General features: G+C 42.7%; 1 protein-coding gene across 2 annotated transcripts in view; it reads right to left on the bottom strand.

Moving 5' to 3' along the window:
* Positions 1-1,436: 1,436 nt before the first annotated feature.
* Positions 1,437-11,851, bottom strand: part of TSPAN15 (tetraspanin 15) — a 16,315-nt gene continuing 5,900 nt past the window's right edge. For both annotated transcript variants that reach the window (XM_031063591.1, XM_031063590.1), the window contains exons 4-8: positions 9,866-9,961; positions 8,137-8,253; positions 6,083-6,130; positions 4,644-4,760; positions 1,437-2,242 (exon numbers count right to left, since the gene is read on the bottom strand). In XM_031063591.1, coding sequence (XP_030919451.1) covers positions 2,099-2,242; positions 4,644-4,760; positions 6,083-6,130; positions 8,137-8,253; positions 9,866-9,961 — 522 coding nt within the window. In that variant the 3' untranslated portion in view covers positions 1,437-2,098. The remainder of the gene's footprint in view (positions 2,243-4,643; positions 4,761-6,082; positions 6,131-8,136; positions 8,254-9,865; positions 9,962-11,851) is intronic.

Consider the following 11,851-nt stretch of genomic DNA (forward strand, 5'->3'; position numbering starts at 1 on the left):
AGCAGCCAAGGAGCATTTTCTTAAAGCAGGTTAAGGATGCATGTGTGAGGAGCAGCCCAGCTGTGGGATTAAATTAGATCAGCATTCTTCACCCATCTGAAGACAATTTTCTCATCAGCTCTCTGGAGGAGGCAGCTGAGCAGAGAATTGCTGCATCTCTCTCCTCCAGCCACCTCCCAGAGGCATCATCCCTGCCTCCAGCCCCCGTGGCCTGTGAGCCAAGAGTTCATTTCCTCAGATCCTAGGGAATGGGAAGGGTCAGGAGATTCTGAATCAATCATTTGTTAAACAAAATCACACAGGGTTTACTTTGTGATTGTCAGGTTGACATCACTCTCACCCAAACACCGTGAAGGATGGCTGAAAATCCAGTACAGCCCACAAATTTTCTTTGTTAGGGATAAATGCTCTCCTGTATCCCAAAATACTCTCCCCATTTCATTTAAACCACCCCAAGTTTAACCACACTTGTGCCACCTCCTGGTTTCTGGGCTACCTCATATTTCACATCAGCCCCAAATTTACATTTATTAGGAAAAAAAAAAACCTTAATTTTGTCATTAAAGGAAAATTACCTTTGTCATTGCCACCTTCCCAGCCCTGTCCCTGCTACAAACCAACTCCAGCTTCAACTTTCCCATCCTCCCAAGCTGCTCCTCCTCCCTCTCCTCGTACACAAACCCACCCTTAAAACACACCTGGCTTCTGAACCTACCAGAACACATCATTCAAGACAGAGAGCAGGAAATTTTGGGTGAAAAGGAGCAATTAAATATTAAGTAGTAGCCATGTTAAGCAGTAGCCACTAGAGCGTGCTGTGGACCTGGCACTGCGATCTCTGTCCCTAGAAACCACCAGCAACACCCAGGAATTAGATGAGTCTTTCTTTTGCTCCTGGAAATGCACAAAATTTGTTCAGAAATTCTGGGTGAAGGCAGAGAGTTAAGCAGAAAACGCCGAGTTTTGAAGAAAGCGGGAAAAAAATGTCCAGGATGAGAATTTTTTTTTTTTTAAACAACAACAAAAAGCAGCAAGGAATGAATAATATCAGATGTTGCCCTGTTTTTCTTAGTGAAGCGTTTGGAAAAGAAGAGATTCATATTCAGGATATAAACCTGCTTTATTCTCATCCTGACTTGGGTTTAATTGCAATATGAATGATAATTAGGTTTTGCATTTTGCCTGCAGGCCTGTCTGGGGCTGGAGAGACTGCACAGAAACGCTCAGGACAAAGGAGCACCAACAAAAACCCCGGAGCTCTTGGTGGACTGAGAGAAGCAAGGGAGACACAGATGTTCAGGGACTCTCCAAAATCCCAGGCAGGCAGCACCCAAGCCAGAATCACAGCTCCTGCCACTTCTACCTTTTGATTCAGCATTTTAGGGACTAACTTACATAAGAAAATAAAAATAATTTTAAACGAAACCCGTGCGCTCTTTTTTTTTTTTTTTAAGAAAAAACGACTCATTGGTTTTATTTCAACAGGAAATTTTAGAAACATCTCGACATACAGAACTCCAAAAAAATATAAAGTCATCAATCACCTAGTTAATTTACTAAAGGGGAAAAATACAGTACATCCAAGACTCAAACATCTTGTAAGTTTATACAAAAGCCACACAGTAATAAACTGCATTAAAAAATAGATCAAGCATTACCTGACTGATTTGACACTGGCATTTGCCCCGTTACTGAAAGGCACTGAGCAATGAAAGCGATCAGCATCACATCCATTATTGTCAGTAAATTCATCATGATTAGCATAAAACCCCACTATTAAACACAGCTTTCATGGTCACCGTGTGGATCAGCAAGAAATCTCTCTGGAAGGAGGAAGGAGACAAAGCTGGAGAAGCACAAACACTTAAATATGACATCCAGAGATGCAAAGAGAGCTCCTGGAAATGGAAGCTCAGCTCTTCCCCAGTGTTCCTGGCTGTGTTATCTCCCAGCAATCACTCAAAGGAATTAATGCCCCAGGAGCCCCACGGGGCCCCTCTGCTGCGTCCTGGCTGTCCCCACTGCTGGCTGCTGGCTGCTGCAGCAGCCCAGTGTGTGCCCAGCTGGGTTTGCTGCTCGGGCAGGGCTGGGCTCCCCCTCAGCCAGGGTAGCACATGCAGCAGCCGGCCCCGGCCAGGGCGGGGGCAGGAGCATCCCCAAAGAGGCTCTGGCCCAGCTTGTGCTCCGTGATGATGTCCTCCACCCTGGTCACGTACAGCAGCGTCAGCAGCACCCCCAGGAACTGCCAAGGAACCACAAAAGGCGCTTGTTATATCACACATGTACATGCTATCAGGTTTGGATTTATAGGTTTGCATTATTCGAGAAGACAGTTTTCACTATCATTTTCTGAAGGGTTAAATTTTTTGCGGTATGTTTTTTTTATTGTGTTTGTTGTATACAGAGCTTGTTTCTATGTAGGTATTTGTGTGTTATACTTGTTAGCATCTGTGTTTAGAGGTTGTAGCATTTTTTATTATTTTTGTGGTTGGTGATGGTGAGATGTCACAGACATGTTTCATGAAAAATCCTTTCCTTAGGATTATTTCTCCTGAGAAGCCTCAGGAACAAAATGTCAACATTGATTACCTGCTGCTGTGGAATGCAACAGGTGCATCTCTGATGGGTCCATGTTGGTTGTTTATAATTAATGTCCAATCACAGCTGGCTCAGACCCTCTGAGAGTCACGAGCTTTTGTTATCATTCCATTCCTTTCCTTGCAAGCTTTCTGATAAAATAATTTCTTCTATTCTTTTAGTATAGTTTTAATATAATATATATCATAAAATAATAAATCAGCCTTCTGAAACATGGAGTCAAGATTCTCATCTCTTCCCTCGTTCTGGGACCCCTCTGAACACCACCACATACAGGGTATTAAGTTTGGATTCATAGGTTTACATTATTTGAGAAAACAATTTTTGCTATCGTTATTTTTTTTTAAGCGTTGAATTTTTTCGTGTTATGGTTTTTTATTGGGTTTGTTGTATATAGAGATTGTTTGTATGTAGGTATTTTTGTGTAATGCTTTTTAGGATTTGTGTTTAGAGGGTTAGCTTTTTTTATTATTTTGTGGTTGATGATGGTGAGGTGTCACAGACATGTTTTATGAAAAGTCCTTTCCTTAGGATTTTTTCTCCTGAGAAGCTGAGAGGCCTCAGAGGAAAAGAAAACCAATAATTATCTGCTGCTGTGGAATGCAACAGGTGGATCTGTGATCGGTCTCATGTGGTTGTTTCTAATTAATGGCCAATCACAGTCCAGCTGTCTTGGACTCTCTGAGAATCATGAGTTTTTGTTATTCATTCCATTCTTTCCTATTCCTTGCAAGCCTTCTGATGGAATCCTTTCTTCTGTTCTCTTAGTATAGTTTTAATATAATATATATGATAAAATAATAAATCAAGCCTTCTGAAACATGGAGTCAGATCCTCGTCTCTTCCCTCATCCTCAGACCCCTGCGAACACCATCACAATGAGAGAGAGTAGAAATTTTCCAGAGTAGAAATCCATTGCTTTGTTATTGTTGAAAATTGTAGCTTTGTTTGTTGTATTTTAAATACGGACTAATTAACTAATTATGGATTTGTTAGGTTTTTGAGTGTAATTTTTTTTTTTTAGGTTACTTAGGAAGGAGGTTAAAAAAAAACTTATGTTTGTTTAGGGAATAGGACTTAACAGTGGTTTCTGATGTTGGCCCAGCCCCAGGACTCAAAAAAAAACCCTAGAAAAAGCAAATGGCCTCACCAAACCCTGCAACAGTGATGCTACTAAATGGCCAGAATGCCACCTCAGTTATCAATTACATTCAATTCAAAATTCAATGGGATTTCACATACTGACAAATGAGATTTTGGTTCAAATGCCAGAATGCCACCCCAGCTTAAATGACACATTAAATCCAAAAAGAAAATTATGATTGTGGTCAAATGGGATTTCACATACTGACAAATGATTCAAATGCCAGAATGCCACCTCAGTTTATCAGTTAGATTCAAAAAGAAAGCTAAGATTATGGTCAAATGGGATTTCTAACAAATGAGATTTTGGTTCAAATGCCAGAATGCCACCCCAGCTTATCAGTTACATTAAATTCAAAATTCAATGAGATTTCACATACTGACAAATGATTCAAATGCCAGAATGCCACCCCAGCTTATCAGTTAAATTCAAAAAGAAAATTATGATTATGGTCAAATGGGATTTCACATACTGACAAATGAGATTTTGATTCAAATGCCAGAATGCCACCCCAGCTTATCAGTTACATTAAATTCAAAATTCAATGGGATTTCACATACTGACAAATGAGATGTTTGGTTCAAATGCCAGAATGCCACCCCAGCTTATCAGTTACATTAAAGGGAATTGCCTCACCAAGCCCTGCAACAGTGATGCCACGAAATGACCAAATGTCATCTCAGCTTATCAGTAACATTAAATTCAAAAAGAAAATTATGATGATGGTTAAATGGGATTTCACATACTGATAAAGGAGATTTTGGTTCAAATGCTAGAATGCCACCCCAGCTTATCAAATTTAAGTTACATTAAATCCGAAAATAAAATGATGATTATGGTCAAATGGGATTTCACATACCAACAAACCAGATGTTCCCCCTCACAGTGGACACCCTCTCACCTGGGGCAGCAGTATGCCAAGCAGCACTCCAGCCATGATGGTGTAGTTGTCCAGAAACCAAATGAGCACAGCATTGGTGCAGCCTCGGACGTGGATCACGTGCTGAACGCTCAAGCGCTGCAAAACACCAGAGGCAGGGCTCAGCAGGAGCTCCACTGCTGGGACGTGCTTGTGGCACCTCAAAACTCAGGGAGCCAGATGTGGTCTGCCTTCCCACCTCCTTAAACCCACTGAGTTCAACAAAGACCTCTTCAGTAACTCTTCCATCTGTTGTTAAGCTCTCCACACCTCAACAAATCACTCTATTTTTGAAAAGTTATTCTACACCCAAATAAGTAACTTCATTCTCTTAAACCTGTTTGTTGCAGCTATTTTTCAACAAGAAATGCACCCAATCCTCGTTTAAGACCACTTGGCAAGCAGAGAGGTCTCTCTTTAGCTTTCATCTCTGCTCCCAAGTTGAAAACACATCAGTGGAAGAACATAAATTGTTTGCACGAAGACCCAATAAAGGACAGGAACAAGAGGATTTCAGATTCAGTCCTGCAAGCTGTGCTGCTCCCTGACCCCAGCCCATAATATAAAAGCACTTGAGGCTGCAGAGGGTCCTAAGCAGTGAATGGGGTGAAGTTAAGCAGAAGCTGAAGTGCTCTGTGTTGGAGCCTGGCTGCAGGTTCAGGTGATTAAGCCACAAATCAATGAACCTGAATGAAGACAAGCTGTATTTAAAGATGACCAGTAATCCCAAAAACCAACAACGCAGGCTGGCATTGTGCTCCAAGTGCCTCAAATGAGCTGGGGAGAGGAGATTTCCAGACCAGCCCCCACCCTGCCTCCTCCCAGCACTCCAAAGCCAGCAGTGGAGAACTCAGGGCAGATGCAATTTCCCCTCTTAATCACTCTGCAATTACTGCCTTGAGCTGGCAGTCCCTCCTCTGGGGCTGTTCCCTAAAGAGGAGGCTGGAGGGAGAAGAAGGCAGCCAACACAGCCAGGGAAATCCCACTGCTCCTCCAGGTGCGCTACCACGGGCTCAAAAATAAAACACCCACTCCTGGAGTGTAAAATACTTAAAACCAGCTTTTATCAATGCCAATTTTACTCAGTGAGAAACTTTGGGTTCTAAGTTCTAAAAGCTTTCCCTGACTCAAGCCACTGCTTCACATTTTGAAAGCAGCTTTTTGTGCATTAATTGTGCAATTAGCATGGGGAAGTCGTCAACAAACAAGGAATCGAGGAAAATGGAAAGAAGGGAAGATACAGAAATCAAACAAGATGAGGTTTTTTTTCTCATATATAGAAATTATTCCAGGAAAAAAAGAACCATTTTAATTGCCAATTTAACTGCCTGGCAGATGAAAGCACACAGAAAACACTTTTATAACAGAGAAAAAAAGAAGCAGCAGCCTCTGCCATGCCAGGGTGGGCACTGCTACGTTACCTCTTGGTCAATGGTTTTGTATCCACACATAGTGTTGATAATGTCTGTCTGAAAAGAAAACAACAAACATGAACTGCAGCAGGAAACTGGAACCACAGAAATATTATTTTTACCCTGTGCTCACCCAGCTCATGTGAAAGCAATGACAGGGTCATTTCCCAGTCCAACACCAGTTTATCCCAGCAGCCCCAGTGTCTGATTTAGTTAGAGCTCCACGTGATTTTAGAGCAATGAGTGTTGTCAGTGTGTCACTGACAGTTTGAGCCATCCCTATCCAACAAAAGCAGGGTGGCACCAGCATCCAAACCAAGCTGTGACAGAGCTGAGTGACACAGCTGCTTCCACAGAAGGAACAGCTGGATTTCCTTTTAGAGCCTTAAGAACTTAACTCACCTTATTACTAAAACCAGGGGTTAACACAGCCTTCGTGCCAAGATGATGACAAATTTAAGCTCAGAAATATCTTCAGTTCCAAATAACTCCCAGTACTATGAATGCTGTTTACAACACCAAATTCATTAAAATATCCATACAATACCATTCTATACATGAATATAAAACTCATATATTCAAAAGAGACTGAGTGCTTGCGTTCACCACACATTACTAACACATTTTCTGCAGCCATGTAATGCCTTCTGTGGGTTCCAAGGCTCTACCTTGAAAGCCTGGAAAAGCCAACCTGAAAATCATGAAAACGAAAATCATCCAATGTAAAAAAGCACTGGCACCAAAGGAGGCAGAAAACAAAGCCAAAGGCACGGAGGAAAATGAGAAGCTTTTAAGCTGGGCTCTCACCTTGAACACACACAACTGTCTGACAAACAATTCACAGTTGTTCAGCACATTCCTAGAAGAAAAAGCTCAGAGTGTCCCACAGGGCTGCTGGGAACTGTGTGGGCACCCATCTGCCCAAGCACAGGGAATAAATCCACTTGGAATTAATTCAGCGTCAGTACTGGGCACCAGCATGTTGTGCTGGCTGTGAGTGATTTCATGTTCCCAAAATGGCTGAAGCCTGACTGACAGACACATGGGCACTCCCAAAATATGTCACCACAAGGAGGGCAGCCCCATCCTTTAACTTTAAACACAGAACTTGTAACAGGACGTCGTGGCATAAGCAAATGCACACAGCAGAGATAAATGCATTGGAAACTGAGGATTATAAGCATTTGGGGCTAATTTCTATCTGTTCCACTAGTGTAAGTGTTTAATAAATAATTTGACACGAAGATAGTTCCTTCAGAGCCCCCCCAGCACAGGCTGCTGTTAGCAGGAGGCTTTTACAGAGGATCAGAACCCAGGCACCCACATTAGCTGGAGTTTTCCATGACTACAAAGCCCATGAGTAATCACAAACCATATCTGCAGCTTTCCAGGACAGAAACCAGGCTGTATTTGGAAGGATTTGTCAAACACAGTAAGATTGATGCACCTTCTGGCTGTCTTTTCCTGGGGCAGCCATGCACAGCCCTGGTGCTGGCTCCACACAGGGCTCAGCAGCAGCAGCATCTCCTGCTCAGAGCCACCAGCCCTCACCGTGCAGGGACCACACCTCCATCTGGGGCTTCTCCCTGCCCTCCTTCAACTCCCCTGAGCTTAACACTTCATGGGATGCAAGCAGCCTAATCCTCCCTTCCCCAGCTGGCAGTGAATATACTCCCTGGAGAAGTTTTTATTTCAGTGTTTTTCCCTGGAGAAGTTTTTATTTCAGTGTTTTTCCCTGGAGAAGTTTTTATTTCAGCACTTTCCCCTTTCCTGAAGGCAAAATCCTGAGTTGTTCTGCTCCATCCAGCTGCAGGTTCTTATCCTAAAACAGCTAAGACTCAAAGCATCACTGTCTAGCTTTGGTTTCTGAGAATAAATCAAAGCTCATCACAGATTTAAACAGACCCATTCCCACGCACCAAAAATGAGTGTGCACACGTAACAAACACCTTCCTCTGATACAGGGGGGAAAGGACCCATTTTCCTTCACTTCTCACCCAGACCTCCTGAAGTCAGGTTCCTTTTTGGGTGAACAGCAGTGATGCTGAGGTGCCAGGAGTTACCTTATTTCTGATGCAGCAAGTGTAGGGCACCCCACAAGCCAGTGGTCCTGGAGCCTCACAGTTGTGGTACACATTCTGGGACCAATCTCTGTAATCCTCCCCACCACAGCACTTGAACTGGAGAAAAAAATAAAAATAAAATTTAAAAAAGACACAAAACTCAATGATCTTTAAGGTCTTCCCCAACCCAAACGGTTCTATGATTCCAAAAGGAAAAGGAAAAGGAAATTTCTACCTTAAACTCTTTGAAAACAAAGTAAGAATAAAACAATTTTAAAAGCCCCTGAGCTACCAAAAAATTCTGTCATTTTATAAGCATGGCATGTATGAATGTACATGATAAATACAATTAAAAAAGAATTAAAGATGAAGGTAATTCTCCTCTGTCACCTGTTCAGCTATAACCCAGGGTGCCAGAGCAAAGTACCCAGTGCCAAGTTGCACCTCCCATCTTTTCTGAGCTGAGAAATTCTCTTTCCAGCTCTGGACATCATTCAGCAGTGCTTTTACACTGGCTCTATCCTGACCTGTAATCTACCTCTGCCGTTGTTTTAAGGGTTCCAACCACATTTCCAACTGGATCTAAAAGACAAAAGCATTGCTCTAAGGCATAAAATCATCTCAGCAAAACATTGTGGGTGTAATTTAGGAGAACTGAAGGCTGGCAAACAAATACTCTCAAGTTTACAGTGACTTAATATAAATATTCCCTTTATAATTTAAACTAAGGGGAAAGGAGGAGCTCATTTAATCACTAACATGAACGTAGCCATCATTTTGGGCAGTGCATGGAAAATTTAAAGCACTATGAAGTCCAATGACAAAATTTCCTCAGGATGCTCTGCTTCTGACAGACTTTCCATGCTAACTTTGTTTTTCAAAGCAGGCTGCCATCTCCATAACGATGTCCTAGAATACATGGAGCACTTCCTAAGTCAATTTTTTAAATAACCATTACTTGGCATGGTCACAGACATCACATGGGCCCTGACATCACCTTGCTGAACACTTGTTGCTTCTTCTACAGCCTCTGAGCTGCATGGCAGTGCTCTTCAATAACCTAATAAACATTTCAACAGATCAGTCTCATTAAAAAAATAAAAAAATAAAAAAAAGGCTGTGAGTCAACCCCACATGCCATTAAGTAATGCCCAGCTGGGCTCACCACAGTTTCTGAATTTTAATGACAGGTAAATACTCTTCCAAGGGTATTTCCCTCCAATAACCACCTTGTTAAAGAGCTCTGTGCATGCCCTCGAGCAGCCACACAATTGTGGCAGCCTAAATGCCACCTCATTTCTCTTTATTTCTCTTTTTCCAACGCCTCCTGTTACCAAGATGCTTCTCAATCTCCTGCACCAGCCAGCAGAAGCGTTGAGTGCCAGGCCATGGCTGGAATTCGGGCTGAATTTGTCTCAATCCAGCTGTGGGGCCACTATAAACCTACAGGTTTGTAGGGTTTGACCTTAGGCATTTGAATTGCACCTGCCAAGGCAAAAGCTGCACTTTGGGCCTCTCTTTTTGCAGTGATGTAAGAGGGTTTTAAATTTTAAAACCATTTAAATGGTTTTAAATCCAGCTGGACTGCTGCATGAGCCCTGACCTCAGCAGCAACACCATAAGAGATGACACACAAGATCTCATTAGTAACAACTTGATTGGAACACCACTGGAAAAACTCAAAGCTGCTGCTGAGTTAGTCCAAGGGGAAAAAAAAAACCCAACAAACCTGCTTTTGAACAGAATCCATGATGTTCTTGAAGTCTAAATCATCATAGTAATTCTCGATTCCTCTTCTAATGTTATCATTCAAAAATTTGATTGTCTAGAAAGCGAAAGGAAAACAAGATCCATGGGTTGCACAATGGGTACATGGGCTGGAACGGAATTGGAAGAGCAGCTTAAAGTGACAAGTGTAACTGACGAGCACAAAGGAAAAGGCTTTTTTTCCCCTTTTTTTTTTTTTGAGAAAAAACCAAAACACTCCTTACAAACAAATTTTAGCAAACCCTGCAGGGACCAACCATCTGTTCCCCTCTAGGGAAGCAGCCTCAGTGCTGGGTTGGGCTGGCAAGCTCCAGCACTGTGACACCTCTCACTGCTGAGACCCTCTCAGCACCTCCCAGAGATGGTCCCATCACCCTGGGACATGGATACCCCAGGATCCTGTCCCTGGGGACCCTCCTCATTCCTGGATGGCAGAGCAGCAGGGTTGGGTGGTGGATCTTGGCCCCGTGGTCTGCACCACGCCCCGAGCAGCCAGACTTGGCTGCGTCACCGCCATCCAGGAATTTTATTTTCCATTAATTTGATTTTCCAAAGAGTCCATAATTGCCAGATAGAGAGCTTTGCTCCAGATGGAGTGGAAAAAAAGGTGTGTTTGTATGTTTTACAGTGGTTGTTTTGAGAAATACGGCAGTGTGGCGACGGCAGATGTAAAATAAGTGTCTCCTCAGCATGGCATATTAAAATTATATCAACAAACTGTTTTTAAAGTTCAGAAGATGAGAGAAAAGGAAAAAAAAGAGTATTTAGTTTTCAAGATCCAGTACGATATCAGCACAGCAAAACCAGGGACTAATCACCACCAGAATGTAACAACTCTCCTTTCAATCCAGCTGCTGAAATGACAAAGTTAAAGCCTTACAGGTCAGAAAACCTGAAATACACCCACTCATCTTCTCAGTATGACAAACTGCAACACCCACAAACTAACCAGAACAAAAAATATTATCACATCAGTGATGAGAAACAATACAAGACCCTCCTAGCTGGTCAAAAACCTCATTTAGACTCTACAGATTTGAAAAGGAAGTAGAGAAAGAAATGGGGGGAAATGCACATGACATGCAAAACAAACAGGACATACATAGAGGCTACTACACTAGGCTTCCATAAATACTTTCTTTTCTCCCCATACTGACCCAAACTTCTCCACTAACCTTGAAAAACAAGGGAAGAAAGCTGTCCCTAAGTGTAGCTGTCCTGCTATAAATCAAAGCATAGGCATCTAGTACTTGCCATAGTGAAAACATTTATGTTTTAAAGCATGTCTAACTGAATAAAATAGTCTGCTGCTTTCTGTGCAGAAAAATCAAAGGTTGAATACAGCTATAGCATGCTTGTCAATGATGGAGTCTCCTGTATAAATTTGTTATGTTGCTTATGGACATGGGCAGGGAAGGGCTGTCCTTCAACTGAGGCAAAACACTGGACCGCTAAAAAACAACAGCCTCCAAATCTGTCTGGAAACGTCCCAAATCAGCAGTCAGACCCAGATGGCAAAACAGAAGAAAGCATTTTGTCATCCACCAAGAGCTGGAAACTCATTCTGCCTGTATTGCACATTTGTAGCCACCAGACTTCCTCCAAGCTCCTTAACCTGGAATTCCTCTCCAGAACAGTGACAGACCCCACTGCTGAGCCCTGAAAAGCCTGGAGCTGACTCCAGAGCTCTGTCAAGGACTGCTCAGGGGACAACTTGAGCAGCTGCCCCAGACAGCAAGGCAAGATGTATTCTATTACCATCTGTATGGCAGCTGTCTTCTGTTCAGTGGGCAGCTTTCCTTATCTCTTCCACAGCTGGGGAGACACCTGCTGATAACAGCCATTGAATGTCCCTGCATGACTGATAAGAACTGCAGCATCCCATTGGGAGATGTGAGCCCAGAGGGAGGAGCCAAGCATTCCTGACTGGATATAATCTGGAGATTCT

The sequence above is a fragment of the Geospiza fortis genome, unplaced genomic scaffold, assembly GCF_000277835.1.
Source record: "Geospiza fortis unplaced genomic scaffold, GeoFor_1.0 scaffold637, whole genome shotgun sequence".
NCBI classification, from domain to species: Eukaryota; Metazoa; Chordata; class Aves; order Passeriformes; family Thraupidae; genus Geospiza; species Geospiza fortis.